Genomic DNA, 12250 nt, shown 5'->3' with positions numbered 1-12250 from the left:
CGCCGGTATTACATATGTGCGGAAAAAAGACAGGCTGGAAAGCATAAAGCGACGTGGAGCGATCGGACTCCTCGGAAAGGTCGGGTTCAAGCACTGCGACCGAGCAATCCCCTTAGAAACGTGATTTCCATGTCTAGCAAAAAGGATGCTGTTCCCTTTTAACACAAGAGCAACATTTTGCCTCATTCCCTTTGCCGAGCGGTTCGTCCTCGATCGGGTTTCTTTGTCTCCTGTTCGCTATCTGCTGGGGAGGACCCGCGTCCTGGCTAAAACCATGGCAGGCTGGAGAGGACCTGGAAAGCCTCCGTCACCGCTCAGGGATCCTGCTTTCCAGTCATGATCCTGCACAGTTCTAGCACTTTCTCTCCACAGCCCACAAAGGATTATTTTATTTTTTTTTTTTTTTCCTCCCCCCTTTTAAAGCAACAGCTCACAGGTTTTAGCACCAATGGCTCCCGGTGCAACTTCCCTCTTTCTCACTGTGCACCTGCAAAACGGCGCGGGCAAGTTTTCCAATGGGACAAAGTTCCCTGCAAGCGTATAGAGGAGAGACCCGAATCAGAAAGGCCGGTGAAAAACGCCACCACAATCTCGCTAATTGAGATGGTGACCGCCACAAGTCAGCGCACCCGCTGGCTACGCCTTCAGGACGGCACAGCTTTGGGACACCGGGCACATCCACGCAGCCTGCCCGGCGGCGCAGGCTCCACGGGGCAGCAGTGATGGCAGCCAGCGCCGGCACATCTACCACAGCTTCACCGCTCCCATCATCGAGTTCCAGCTCCTAAAAAGCCTCGAAGGAAAACCGGGATTCCCCCTGAATTAAATCAAGTTTCCAACTGTCAGGGTGCAAAATAAAGGCTACAAGTGCCTATACCAAAAGGCAAACAGATGACACCAACCCTTGCGGAGACCGACTGCCGCCGTGCACTGGGTGTCTGCAGGTGAGCAGAAGCGGCTTTGCCACCCTGCCGTGCCAGAGCAGACACCAGTAAGGTCAGAAAGTCCTGTGGCGAGAAACCAGGCGATACAGAGTGGTACCTCCACCATGACACTGCTGTCGTACTGACGCTCCGTTCCCACTCTGCAGACACTTGTTTCCCCTCTCTTGCTGTCCTCCATTTCTAGCTGCCTCTAGTCTGGACCCACACATATTCAAGCCACTTTCAATATGATTCTGTAAATGATTTCAAGCAAAAGCCGAACAGGTACAAAAATGCTGATATAAAAAGCTGAACAACACATTGATTTAAAGTGCTTTAAACCCAATACCTTTTCTCATAGTCTTCATTTTGAGTGCGTACGGTCTACACTCACCTTTCACTTGCCTTTGCACTTTGATGGTCTTTGCACAACCACCAAGACCATCACAGAACCAAGCCAGCACCGGCTCCTCCGCACCCAGCCCAGGGAAGCAGAACAAGCTGAAACAGGTAAAAAGGACAGCTCTCCATAGAAGGAGTAGGACTACAGAGTGTAATAAAAAGCTGTGGTTTCATTTTATATTGGTCATCCTCATAGTGGACTTTTTGTTGCACTGCGTTAACAGGGGGAGGCAGCGTTCCAGCAGGGCAATTAGTGGCAATTGGGCTGATCTTAGACTTCCAACTTGTGCGCGTTCATGTGACAGGCAGGGCTCTCAGACTTGCACACTTTCCTGAGAAAGGTACGTCTTGGGAGCTAGAATAGTCATACCGAAAAAAAAATAATCTTGATTAAACATTTAAAGTCTGACAGTATCACTCAGTTTAATTGGACTCGTGGCTTCACTGGAAGAATATCAATCCCAAGTTTTCTCTCGCCCATCAAGTAGGTGTGAGAGGAACTCTGTGAAATACAATTTGGGATACCCCAGGCAACCCCAAAGCAGAGGGGCCGGCTACCAGCATCACCTTTTAGTTTGGTATTTCTACGGATATGTTTTGGAGCCCCCCGGCGTGACGGCACCCTAGCCAGGCAAGGGGCAGTGCTAGAAGCAATGCTCAGCCTGGCCTCTCGCTCTCCAACCAGCAGCTCTGCAGAGATAAACCTGGCTCTGGGGGGCTTGTGCAAACCCAGCCTCCGGTGAACGCAGCAGTATGAAGCAAGCTGGTGCAAGGGGAAGGGAGCCAGCACCTGCAAAAGGGAACTCCTTTGTTACAGGCTGGAACTGGAGCACCTCATATACAAAATAAAGCTGAATAAGTGGTAAAGCTCTATACAAGACTTACCCATCTGAACCATGGAGGACTCCAAGAGAAACAAACCTACGCAGGAGCTATGAAGTTAAGGTGGAGGCAGGCCAAATATTACCCATGGTCATACACAAAGCCTGCAGCAGCACATGTGAACCTATAAGGTTCCCAAGGTCTGCTAGCAATACCCCAAATCCCTAGACCATATTGCCTCTCGCCATTACATTAGTATGCCAGGGTGAATGTGAAATATTAAAACCAGAGAAGCAGCAAATCACTGAAAAAAAGAAGCTTTTAAAATGGGCATTCAGATTTTTTAGAATGCTCCAAAACACCACCTAAAATGACGAGTTGAAATTAGAAGTGCTTCTTAAATGGGAATCTTAATCTGTAGGTTACTTTCTGTTATCGAAGAGGCGGATTCTCAGAGGGCAGAATGTCATCCTGGTTCTGTTTTATGGGACTTCTAGTTACTTCAGTGCACATAAGAAGCTCACAGAACAATCTAATTGCCCTTCAGCAATGTGAATTAACTGCATTCTCCATTTCAGATTGACCTGGGCAAGGAACGGGAAAATTCCTTTGCAACTGAGCAAGCAAAAGGACAGGTTTCAAGTGGACAGAAACCTCCATGGTTATCCTTGGCACCCCTTAATCTGGGATCCGAGCCCTCTGCATCAGGCAGGCAACTACTGTTAACTCTCAAATAAGCCCCTGCAACCTTAATAGGCAAAACATTTTTCAGAAAACCTGTCATGCCACCAGAAATAAAGTCACTTGACACGAAGATTTACCAAATCTAGCAATTGACACTACCACAGAGACTGCTAGCAAACAGAGACCCATAAGACAAATAAACCTAAGAGTAGTGTATCTCCATCAACCTTCCTCAAACAGTGTGACTGATGGCTACTATGGCAGACATCTGCCTACAAACCCAGAAAATAGATTTCTGCTCGTTTATTTTTCTTCTCCCCAAAGCTTGCTAAGAGACACTGCGATCGTATTTCCTTTCGGATGTTGCCACAAATCAGGAAGTTTTGTTTCAAACTTTTAGCTCCAGATTTGTGGGAAACAAAGATCCCCAACCGGTGCCTCAGCTCAAGTTACTCAGTAAGTAAAATCTGACCGAAAGCATCCCAGAAACCCATCAAGTTTGGGTCAGGGTATCTCTCAACCCTAACTCTGCTGTTCAAACACTGGTTTGTTTTCAACGTAACGTATCTTTCATGTATATTTCACTTGCCATCCCTTTTCCCTGTTTATTGCAACATTTGCCTTATGAGTACAACTTTAGGCACGCTCAGATTGCAACTCCCATTAAACCTTTAAAATCCTTCTATTTAGGGTCAACAATCTAGAATCTTTAACTTCCCATTGAAGAAATAATTTGTTCTTCTGACTGTATTATCTGCTACATAAACAGTTTTCAGGCTGATCACAACAAATGGGGGTATTTAGCTGGGTGCTGGCTTTGAAATTGCTGATCATATCTGCCTGGACAAAAACTCTCAAACATTTCTACAGTATTATCCGATGAGAGAGCTGGGGGAGCTTCCAGTTACCTACATGATGCTAAAGAGCAAGTCTCCCAAAAACAATGAAAAAACCCAAAAGGCAGGACTCCTACATATAGCATGGATTAACAAGTAACCTTAAAAAAAAAAAAAAAAAGAAAAATTGTTCTTGTGGAAGGTAATCTCTGGATAAATAGAAATACAGAGAAGCAATCAGAACATTTGTTCAGACACAAATTGATTCGAGCGGATTCCAGCTGGATGTCTAAATGGCCACATCTACCAGTGTATTGTCTGAGCATCTTACAATGCTCATGGGTTTCAAGCCGATGAGTCTTGTCCAAGGTCATCCTACAGAGTAAGGACCTGAATTTTGCTCTCTAGAGCCCCACACCGGTTCTACCACAGTCTTTTCATCCTTCTCACTGAAAAAACGACTTTACCATCCCCAGCCCCCAACGCCAGCGCAATATTTCAGCAATATCTGCTTAACACCGTTGCCGTGCATTTTTAAGAACGCCACTAAGAGCACTTTCATTGTACGTTCAAGATACTCCAACTAGACTCCTTCCTGATAACATTTAATAATTACACTGATCGGGTAATTTTTTGTTCTGTTTTTTAGAGACAGGCATAGCTTGTTCCAAGAAATGCTAGGGGAAAAAAAAAAAACCAAACACATTGCTGCAACAAACCATCCTAGGTGAATAAAATACCTGCTCAGAAGACAACTGGAACAAGCAAACAGAAAACAACTCGAGTTGAGAACGAGACTTTTGCCTCAGATTTTAATCACAGCAAAACCGGGAAGACAGATCTATAAATTGCATTTGATATTTACATTTTTCAGTATATACCACTGTCATATGGCTGAACAACCCTTGCACTGAAAAAGTATGAAACACAAGTGCAAAGAATTAACAAAATACAGAGACAGGAGTCCCATCGTCTTCAGCAGCTGAGTCAGGAAAGAACGTACACCCCAACTGCAAGCTCTGATCACACTGGATCAACTCAAAGCTGAAACATCCAATCTTTTACCTCAAAAGAAACATTCACTTGCACAACGTGTCTTGCGTTATACACCCTAAATAAAAACCTTCACAAACACTGTTTACACAAGAGGACTCACTAGCTGGAAAGGAGTGCCAGTCTCCTAGGCAAATAGGAAGGGCAATTTCTGAGCCGTAGTAAGGACTTCAATGGAATTGCAGCAAATCCCTTCCTTCTGAGAATTTAAAAAGCAAGGCAAACAACAGTGTGCCCTTGTTCATTTTAATACATTGCACTAAATGCCTCGATAATTTATGGAGAGGTTTAAGTAGCAAGAGTCTTTCAAGAAAAGGCTTCATGTCACCAACCTGCTGGACATGATTCCAGAAGGTACGCGAGGGGTCATCCCTGCTGGCACACACAAGCCAAAACTCAGTAAGTCATTACCTAAATATCCTTTACATCTCATAAAAGCAACGTCTTTTCCATACGAATCACAAATCTTGAGCTGTAGGAAAACACCCTCAGCTTTGCCTCAGCTGTACCTGACATAGGACCGTCATGCAAGAGCACTCTCCATCCACAGAATTCAGCACGAACACTGCATGTCAATCCTGGCAGTGACCGGTGACATGTACAAGTTAATTTAATGGATTTGGAAAGTCACTCAAGTTGCCAGTTATTACACAAGTATGTTTTTATTACAGACATCGGGCAAGAATTTGTGAAGATCAACTATTACCATCCTCTTTTCATCCTTTTGTTAAAAACTAGATTTTAATCAGAAGATTTCCCTGATATTTTTATTGCCCAACTTTCACCTTCATAAATACAGATGATTTTAAGGTTCAAGTGAGTGACAGCAACAACTCTGTATTGCAGTTGAACAAAACAATACCATACTGGCTTTTTGCTTAGATTCAAAGGGAACAATCTTTTTTACTATTATAAAGTTTTATTGAAATAAAATAATACCAGGTGGGAGCATTCTAAATCCTACCACTTGGCATATTCATTTAGGACAACAAAATAGTATTTCTGGGAAGCCACCTGTACACACACTGACATATACCAGCAGTTGAAGAGAGCAGATAACAAACTACCTACGATGCATCAACTGATGCCTATACTCTTAGGGAACCAAAATCTTCATTCTAATTTTAAGATGAATTAACAGATACCTACCTGCTTTTAAAAATTCAGTTATGTGTCTTTGAAGCTCACTGTATTTGGAGTTTAACTCCCTGCTCCATTTTGACTTTTTTTTTTTTTTGCGTTCTCATATACAATTGGGTTTGCATTAGAGCTGTCGTTTACTCTTCAGTTCTCAACCTGTGTAGGTGAACAACTGAATTAGCTCCCAACAGGAGATGGACATGAGAATGCGTATCCATAGGTAAGATGATCTTTGGATGGAGAAGCACAGTTATGTTAACTGTTCTCAAAAGAGGGAGGTTAGAAAAATCAGAACTCTTACACTGATCATATAGTGCCTTACATGGGGGAGGTCACCAATCTGAAACCTGCAAAGGGGCAAAGAAAAGTTCGGGCAGGACAGCTCACCCAAGCTGGACATGCAAATTCCCTGTAAAAAAACTTGCTGGTGATCATGGCATCCTCCTGTGGAAGCAGTGTTTGATCCTAAGGATGGACTCAGATCCCAGGAAGGGAGGATGCAGGCTTCCTGCCGGAGTACCAGGCATTACTACATTTTTTTCCTCTCAGGAAAAAAAAACAACTAAGTTATATAAAAAGCTACACATTCAATTAGGGCTTATTATTATTATTTTCTTCCTGTCCAGTGATTTTTCTTCCAATTCACAAGCATTACTCTGCTGACAGGTAGGAGTCACCTTTGTTCTAAGCACAAGTTTAGAAACAGAGCACTACTGCTGCCCCAAAGCTTTTGTATTGTGGAAGGAGCGAGGCTGTGCCTGATTTTCAGGGAGGATTTATTACTATTCTCCGTCAGGCAAAACCCAACCATCTTGGCTATCACGAACCAGCAGAGCCAGTCAAAGTTAACTAGATCAGCAGCAGGCCATTTCACTTACTCTACGGCCACAAAACAGTTTTGGAAGTCACAGCCAGCTAGCAGCTGTTAAAGAAAACCACATAAAACACTTTACAAATGCTTTTGCTCCATCAGCCTGTTTCTTACGCTTTGCCTCAGAGGAGTTGGTCACAGTATAGATGCTAGCAGTGCTTGAGGGGGATGCTCGAAGCTTCTCCCAGCCCAGCACTACGCAGGTGATGCAGCGAGAGCCTGAGGGCTGCTCCTGATTTACACCAAGTAAACGCTACTCCAGGCTGGCTCCTCACACAGAGCAGCGGGCTGAAGCACTGAAGGCTGGGAACTGTATTTCACACACGACCACAGACTTCTTCACCCTACGTTTTACAATTGCACAGGACATTGTGGGGCTGTGGTCCAAAGAAATCAAAAAGGCCTCTGGCACTTAGAGCTTTGAGCCTTAGGAAATATCAACAGCCTAGGCAATTTTGCCATCTTGGTCACTTTACAGTCTGGTACCTCTGGAGGTTGTTAATTAACACATTTGTGGAATACCATAATTTTACACAACACTTTGATTTGACCTGTGTCAAAACAATCTCATATGTGACCCTATGCCCACATAATGGAGACAGCTGGCTAATTATGTTCATCAGTATTTTCTTTTTAGCCTTTATAGGCTGATTAAATGCAAAACAAAAGCTTAATTTAAACTTGAACCCAGGTTCTTTCCATTTGGTTTGTGATTAGGCTCCGGAGCGTCAGCACTCCCTTACTTCTCACCTGCTAGAACAAAACCAACTTGTGTGGATTAGCTTCATCACAGTTTACAGAAACACAGTTAAAGCCAGTACACAGACAAATGGAAGTTTCTTCAGAATCAGGAATTTCACCTTGAAAATAGAGTGGGATGTATGTGTATTTAAACCCCCTGAAATGTCCTGTTCCAATTTTAGTCTTTTCACATGTATAGCAGTTTTCAATTTAAAATTGCATTCCCCAAAGTAAAAGAGAATACAAAAATCATTTACTAAATTAAAACACTGTATTTGCAGACTGGAATATGTCCTGCTACACATAGTCTAAATTCACCTTATGTGTACATGCAGCAGAAGGTAACATCTGCCAATTGAGACGATACCCGCTCCACTGCAGCGAGCAGCAACCGCAGCCTATCGTCAACTACTTTGTAAAGACCACCAAGTGAAGATCTGGGGTTTGTGCTTCCAAAATTACCCTAACACACGTGAGCTAAGTGATCCAGAGGTGATTGCTTTTACAATACTTCAGTGACAAGTGTGCAAGAGACTCTGTTTTTCCAAACGAAATAACAGCAACTTGCATTTGGCGTCACGCTTATGCGTTCTACTCAACTGAATGTCTTAAAGCAAACAACAGCTACACAGAAGTCCAAAAGGACCGAATTCATAGCCTTGGGAATCTTCCTGTACTTGTACTTTAGAAGTGCCACACAACCACCGTAAACCAAAATATTATTCTTAAAACCAAGCAGGGACTCAACTTCTTTCACAAATGTAATTTATGTCCGATGGGAGTGGCTCACATTTTGTTTTAATCAACTGTAATGACATTGATCAGTCAGTAACATTATAATGTATGACTTCTATTCTAATGCATATGTAAATATGACTACTTAACAATGTGAAATCAAAATTAATACGCATTTCTGAAGCCCACAGAAAGTAGGACAAAGCTCCAACTATAATCACCCAGAACATAAAATCAGTTGTGCCGCTCTTCGTTCAGGACAGTTCCTCGGGCTGGCATTTTGTACCTAACATCATTTTTTCAAAAAGGTGAAAATAAAATCTTCTCTGAAGGTGATATCGCAGATGTATTTGAGAAAGATGTAAACCCCTGAAACCTATGCAACTTATCTACCAGTATCTTTAAATATGCAAGGCAATCTTTTTGTTGAAGACGTAAGAGGAGAGCTCAAGAAATTTTAAGTGCTTCAGTATTCAATTACACAAACGCTTTATTGCAGGGGGAAAAAAATGCTTACAAATATTTAGTTAGTTAGAACCAGGCTTTGCTGTAACTCTACAAATGAGAAATTCATACTTTTCACGCTGCTGTAATGTTTTAGCTCCTCTGGCAAAAAGCATATGTACACTTTGAAGCTCTTTGCAAATGCAGTCACACAAACAACCTACATTTTACTGCCCACTAGCAAACGACACTGCTAAGGCCAAGCCAAAACTATTTTAGTCAAACAATCTTAGATTAGATGCTGACTTACAGCTAGACAATTTTAGCTTGATATCTAGCACTAAGGAAACGAAAGGCAACCGATCACAGCATGCAGCGAAAGAGCAGAAAAGCATTGAGTGGAACTTGACTCAAAACATACCTCGTGGGAAGGGTCCAAAGTTCTGCATACTTCCACTTCTCATGAGGGAAATCCAAGCGCAAGCAGATTTTAATCATACACTGTGACTGGTAAATGGTTAGCTTAGCTGCTACGACCACTGGTCACCATACTACATATTACAGTATAATCATTCACAAGGAAACAAGGACTGATGGTACAAGCAGAGATGAAGAAGTGCACGTGCGGGGCTGAGTAAGGAAGCATGCAGTAAGTTTGCGTGAACCCTGCCTAGACACTGACAGCGCTACCTTCCATTAGCAGCATCTTTTTATTTTCAGAGGTTATCTATGACTAGTTTAGCTTTAAAAAAAAAAAACAAAAAACAAACCCAAACACAAAACACCACCAAACCACAAACCAAAACCACAGAACTTGATTCTGGCAAGCCCAGCACCAGCTCCTGCTCTCAGCAGATGGCTCAGCACAAGACCACAGCACACTGATCGTCGAGCCCTACGGGGGTGAGCCAACGTGAGCAACAGCAGGGACTGCGGGAAGCTATGGAGAGCACCAGCGAACATACCTTCTTATGAACAACGGAGGAAGTGGAATTAATTGTGCTCTCGTCACTATGCATCATGACCAGTTCAGGGCTGCTCTCATCCAGGACCTCCTGCATGCTGCTCACACTGCTGCTCTGACTGCCTGTGCTCACAGACATGCTCGGGATGGAATGGTTGCTGCCCAGACTATCCATCTTCCTACTCAGGTTTGATCCATGCTCACTGTCCTATAAAACAAGGGGCATCAGTTACAAATACTGCAGGAGATAACCTGCCCAGCACGTGCCTGCAGTGCCCAAAGTTTGTTTTAAAGGCGACTCGGCAGAGTTGAAGGTTCTTTGCTCGTTATTTTGGCAACTACGTTTCTCAATGCTGCTTGGGTTATGAAATACTCCATGTGGGGCAGTTAGCTTTTGCCTCTTCTCCTGCAATCTTACTACACCAGGCTTCAAGCCAATTTTTTCCACATATCAGTAAGTCTGGGCATGGCTCTTGGCTTGAATAAGAGACATCCAGGGATACTGGATGGCTGGTGGAAGGAGTCTCATAATTAACAGGAGCAATCTGAGTTTGTGTTAAAACAATGTTCCAAGTCAGGGTATGTTACAACACATTTTGTGAATCAGAAGAGATGTAAGACAATGAACCCACTTCTTTATGATTTGATAACTATCACATGATGCTTAACAGGTGTAGAGGTTTTAACCTCCATGTCCCAAGCAGTCAGCAAGTACATTTTGCCAAGCTAAAAAACCCTCTACCTTGTGTTTTCAGCCAAGATAAATTTTTCATTCACGTTTTAGCAGCTGACTCAGAAGAGCCTGCATCATTACAGTGATTAAAACTGTTGTAATCTACTTAGTCATATGTAAATTATTATTCCTTGTATAGGATTTTTTTTTTATTCTACAGACAAATATCAGATGTTAGCAGTCTTTTTTTCTTGTTGCATACTCATACCAGCTCTGTAATCCCAGAGTATGCGCTTAATCTGGATTTAGAGAATCTATGGAGTCCTTTGTAATTAACCAGCGGGGCACTGAAGAGGCTTGCAAGGAGTTCACAGTAAGGACCAAGAACTCCGAACATCCTTCAGCTCCTGGTCCAAAATAGCCTTGATTCACCAAAATCAGTGGCTTACTACTGCACCCAGTTTGTCCTGGCCTCCAGAGTGATCTTGGGGAGAATTACATTACAAATCAATTAACAGGGTACTCATTTTGTTGGAAACCGACAGAAAGATGAAGTTGACAGACTTGACAGATTTGTATTTGATTGGGGGATTATTTTTTAAGCAATCAGCAGATCGTTCAGAGCCTGTATAAGAGCACTTAAAATCCAAAATGCAAAATAATACTATTTTACAGAGAACATATGAAAAACACTTCCAGGATGCTTATATAAAGTTGCAGGAGAAATAATGTAATAAAGCACCCGAGATGAGGATATGGCTATGTAATTAATGAATGTATATGCACGAAGGACAGAGATAAAGTTGCATATGCAACCTTAACATTGACTTCCTGACTTGAATACTTTCCAAGTGACCTTAACTGTCTTGCAAGAGCTCTGAGGAAAGCATTAGTAGTATTTGGAGTGTTAAAGGTTTGTAATGCTCCTTTTCTACCTTTGAAAGTCTAAGGTAGAAAAACAAACTGCCTGGTGGCATTTGCAATTGAGCAGCTTCTGTTAACCAGTTAAGTAGTAACCGAAGCAAGTGCTCTTTTCCTTTCACTGCCAAGTTAGTGATACGAGCAGTACAACCTCCTTCCGTGGTACACAAGCTCAGTGGTAAAACACAGTGCAGAGCATGCTGTGCACATGCAGAGTGTGAGCTTCATTAGAGTGTTAATTCCTAGAGATACAATCTCCTTCCTTCCCCCTTTTTTGAGAAGTGGAACAGGAGAACAGAAGATACATCTTGGAGTCAACTGCTACCAGAGGTACCCCACTTAGTTGTTGAGCTTGGATCTGCTGAACAGTCAAGTGGGAAACACCTCCCCTTGTGCTTTCTTACCCTATCACTCTCCCAACAGCTTTTCACACACAGGTAGACAAAGCTTGAAGGTCTCTGTGCAAAAATCTGACAAATCCCCCCTCTGCCCGCCCCAACAACTAAGCTCCAGATTTAGAAGTTGGCTAGCTGGAGTGCTAGAACAGAAGCACTTCATAGCTTTAATGGCAGTGGCTGCTGTTCTTGCTGCTTCTGTGTATCTCCTTCAACGCAAGGGACAGCGCTAAGTGTCAGTCCCCTCCTTCTCTCTGCTCCCCTGACACCCAGGCTCACCACCCATTTCTTCAGCCAGAGCTCTACTTTAGCCTTAAAGGAACACTTGACACACACAGACCTCAAATCCAAGTCCCCGAATATATGCTGAGCTCGGCCATCTCACTACATATTATCTTGCTATACTGCAGCAAACAGGAATACAAACACCAATTTGCCTGTCAATTTTTTTTTTTTTGAGAACCAGTCCTGGATTTATTTATCCAATGTGCCTGCACCAAATGATATTAATTTCCATCTAATCTCATCAATTGAAAAATGACTGGTTTCCTTCTCTAAGCCACAGTTAGCGTCAATTATCATACACTGATTAAGTGGGTTGTTTATTATAAAATTCAGCTGCAGTTTAAATCTTATGTCTTTAATA

General features: G+C 42.8%; 1 protein-coding gene across 1 annotated transcript in view; it reads right to left on the bottom strand.

Annotated features, from left to right (window-relative positions):
• TAOK3 (TAO kinase 3) overlaps positions 1–12250 on the bottom strand; it is a 53032-nt gene that overhangs the window by 16812 nt on the left and 23970 nt on the right. The window contains exon 12 of the mRNA XM_009888603.1: positions 9617–9823. Coding sequence (XP_009886905.1) covers positions 9617–9823 — 207 coding nt within the window. The remainder of the gene's footprint in view (positions 1–9616; positions 9824–12250) is intronic.

This window comes from Charadrius vociferus, unplaced genomic scaffold (genome assembly GCF_000708025.1).
Source record: "Charadrius vociferus isolate BGI_N301 unplaced genomic scaffold, ASM70802v2 scaffold917, whole genome shotgun sequence".
NCBI classification, from domain to species: domain Eukaryota; kingdom Metazoa; phylum Chordata; class Aves; order Charadriiformes; family Charadriidae; genus Charadrius; species Charadrius vociferus.
Note: the sequence above shows the minus strand (reverse complement) of the source record. Positions and strands in the feature narration are given on the sequence as shown.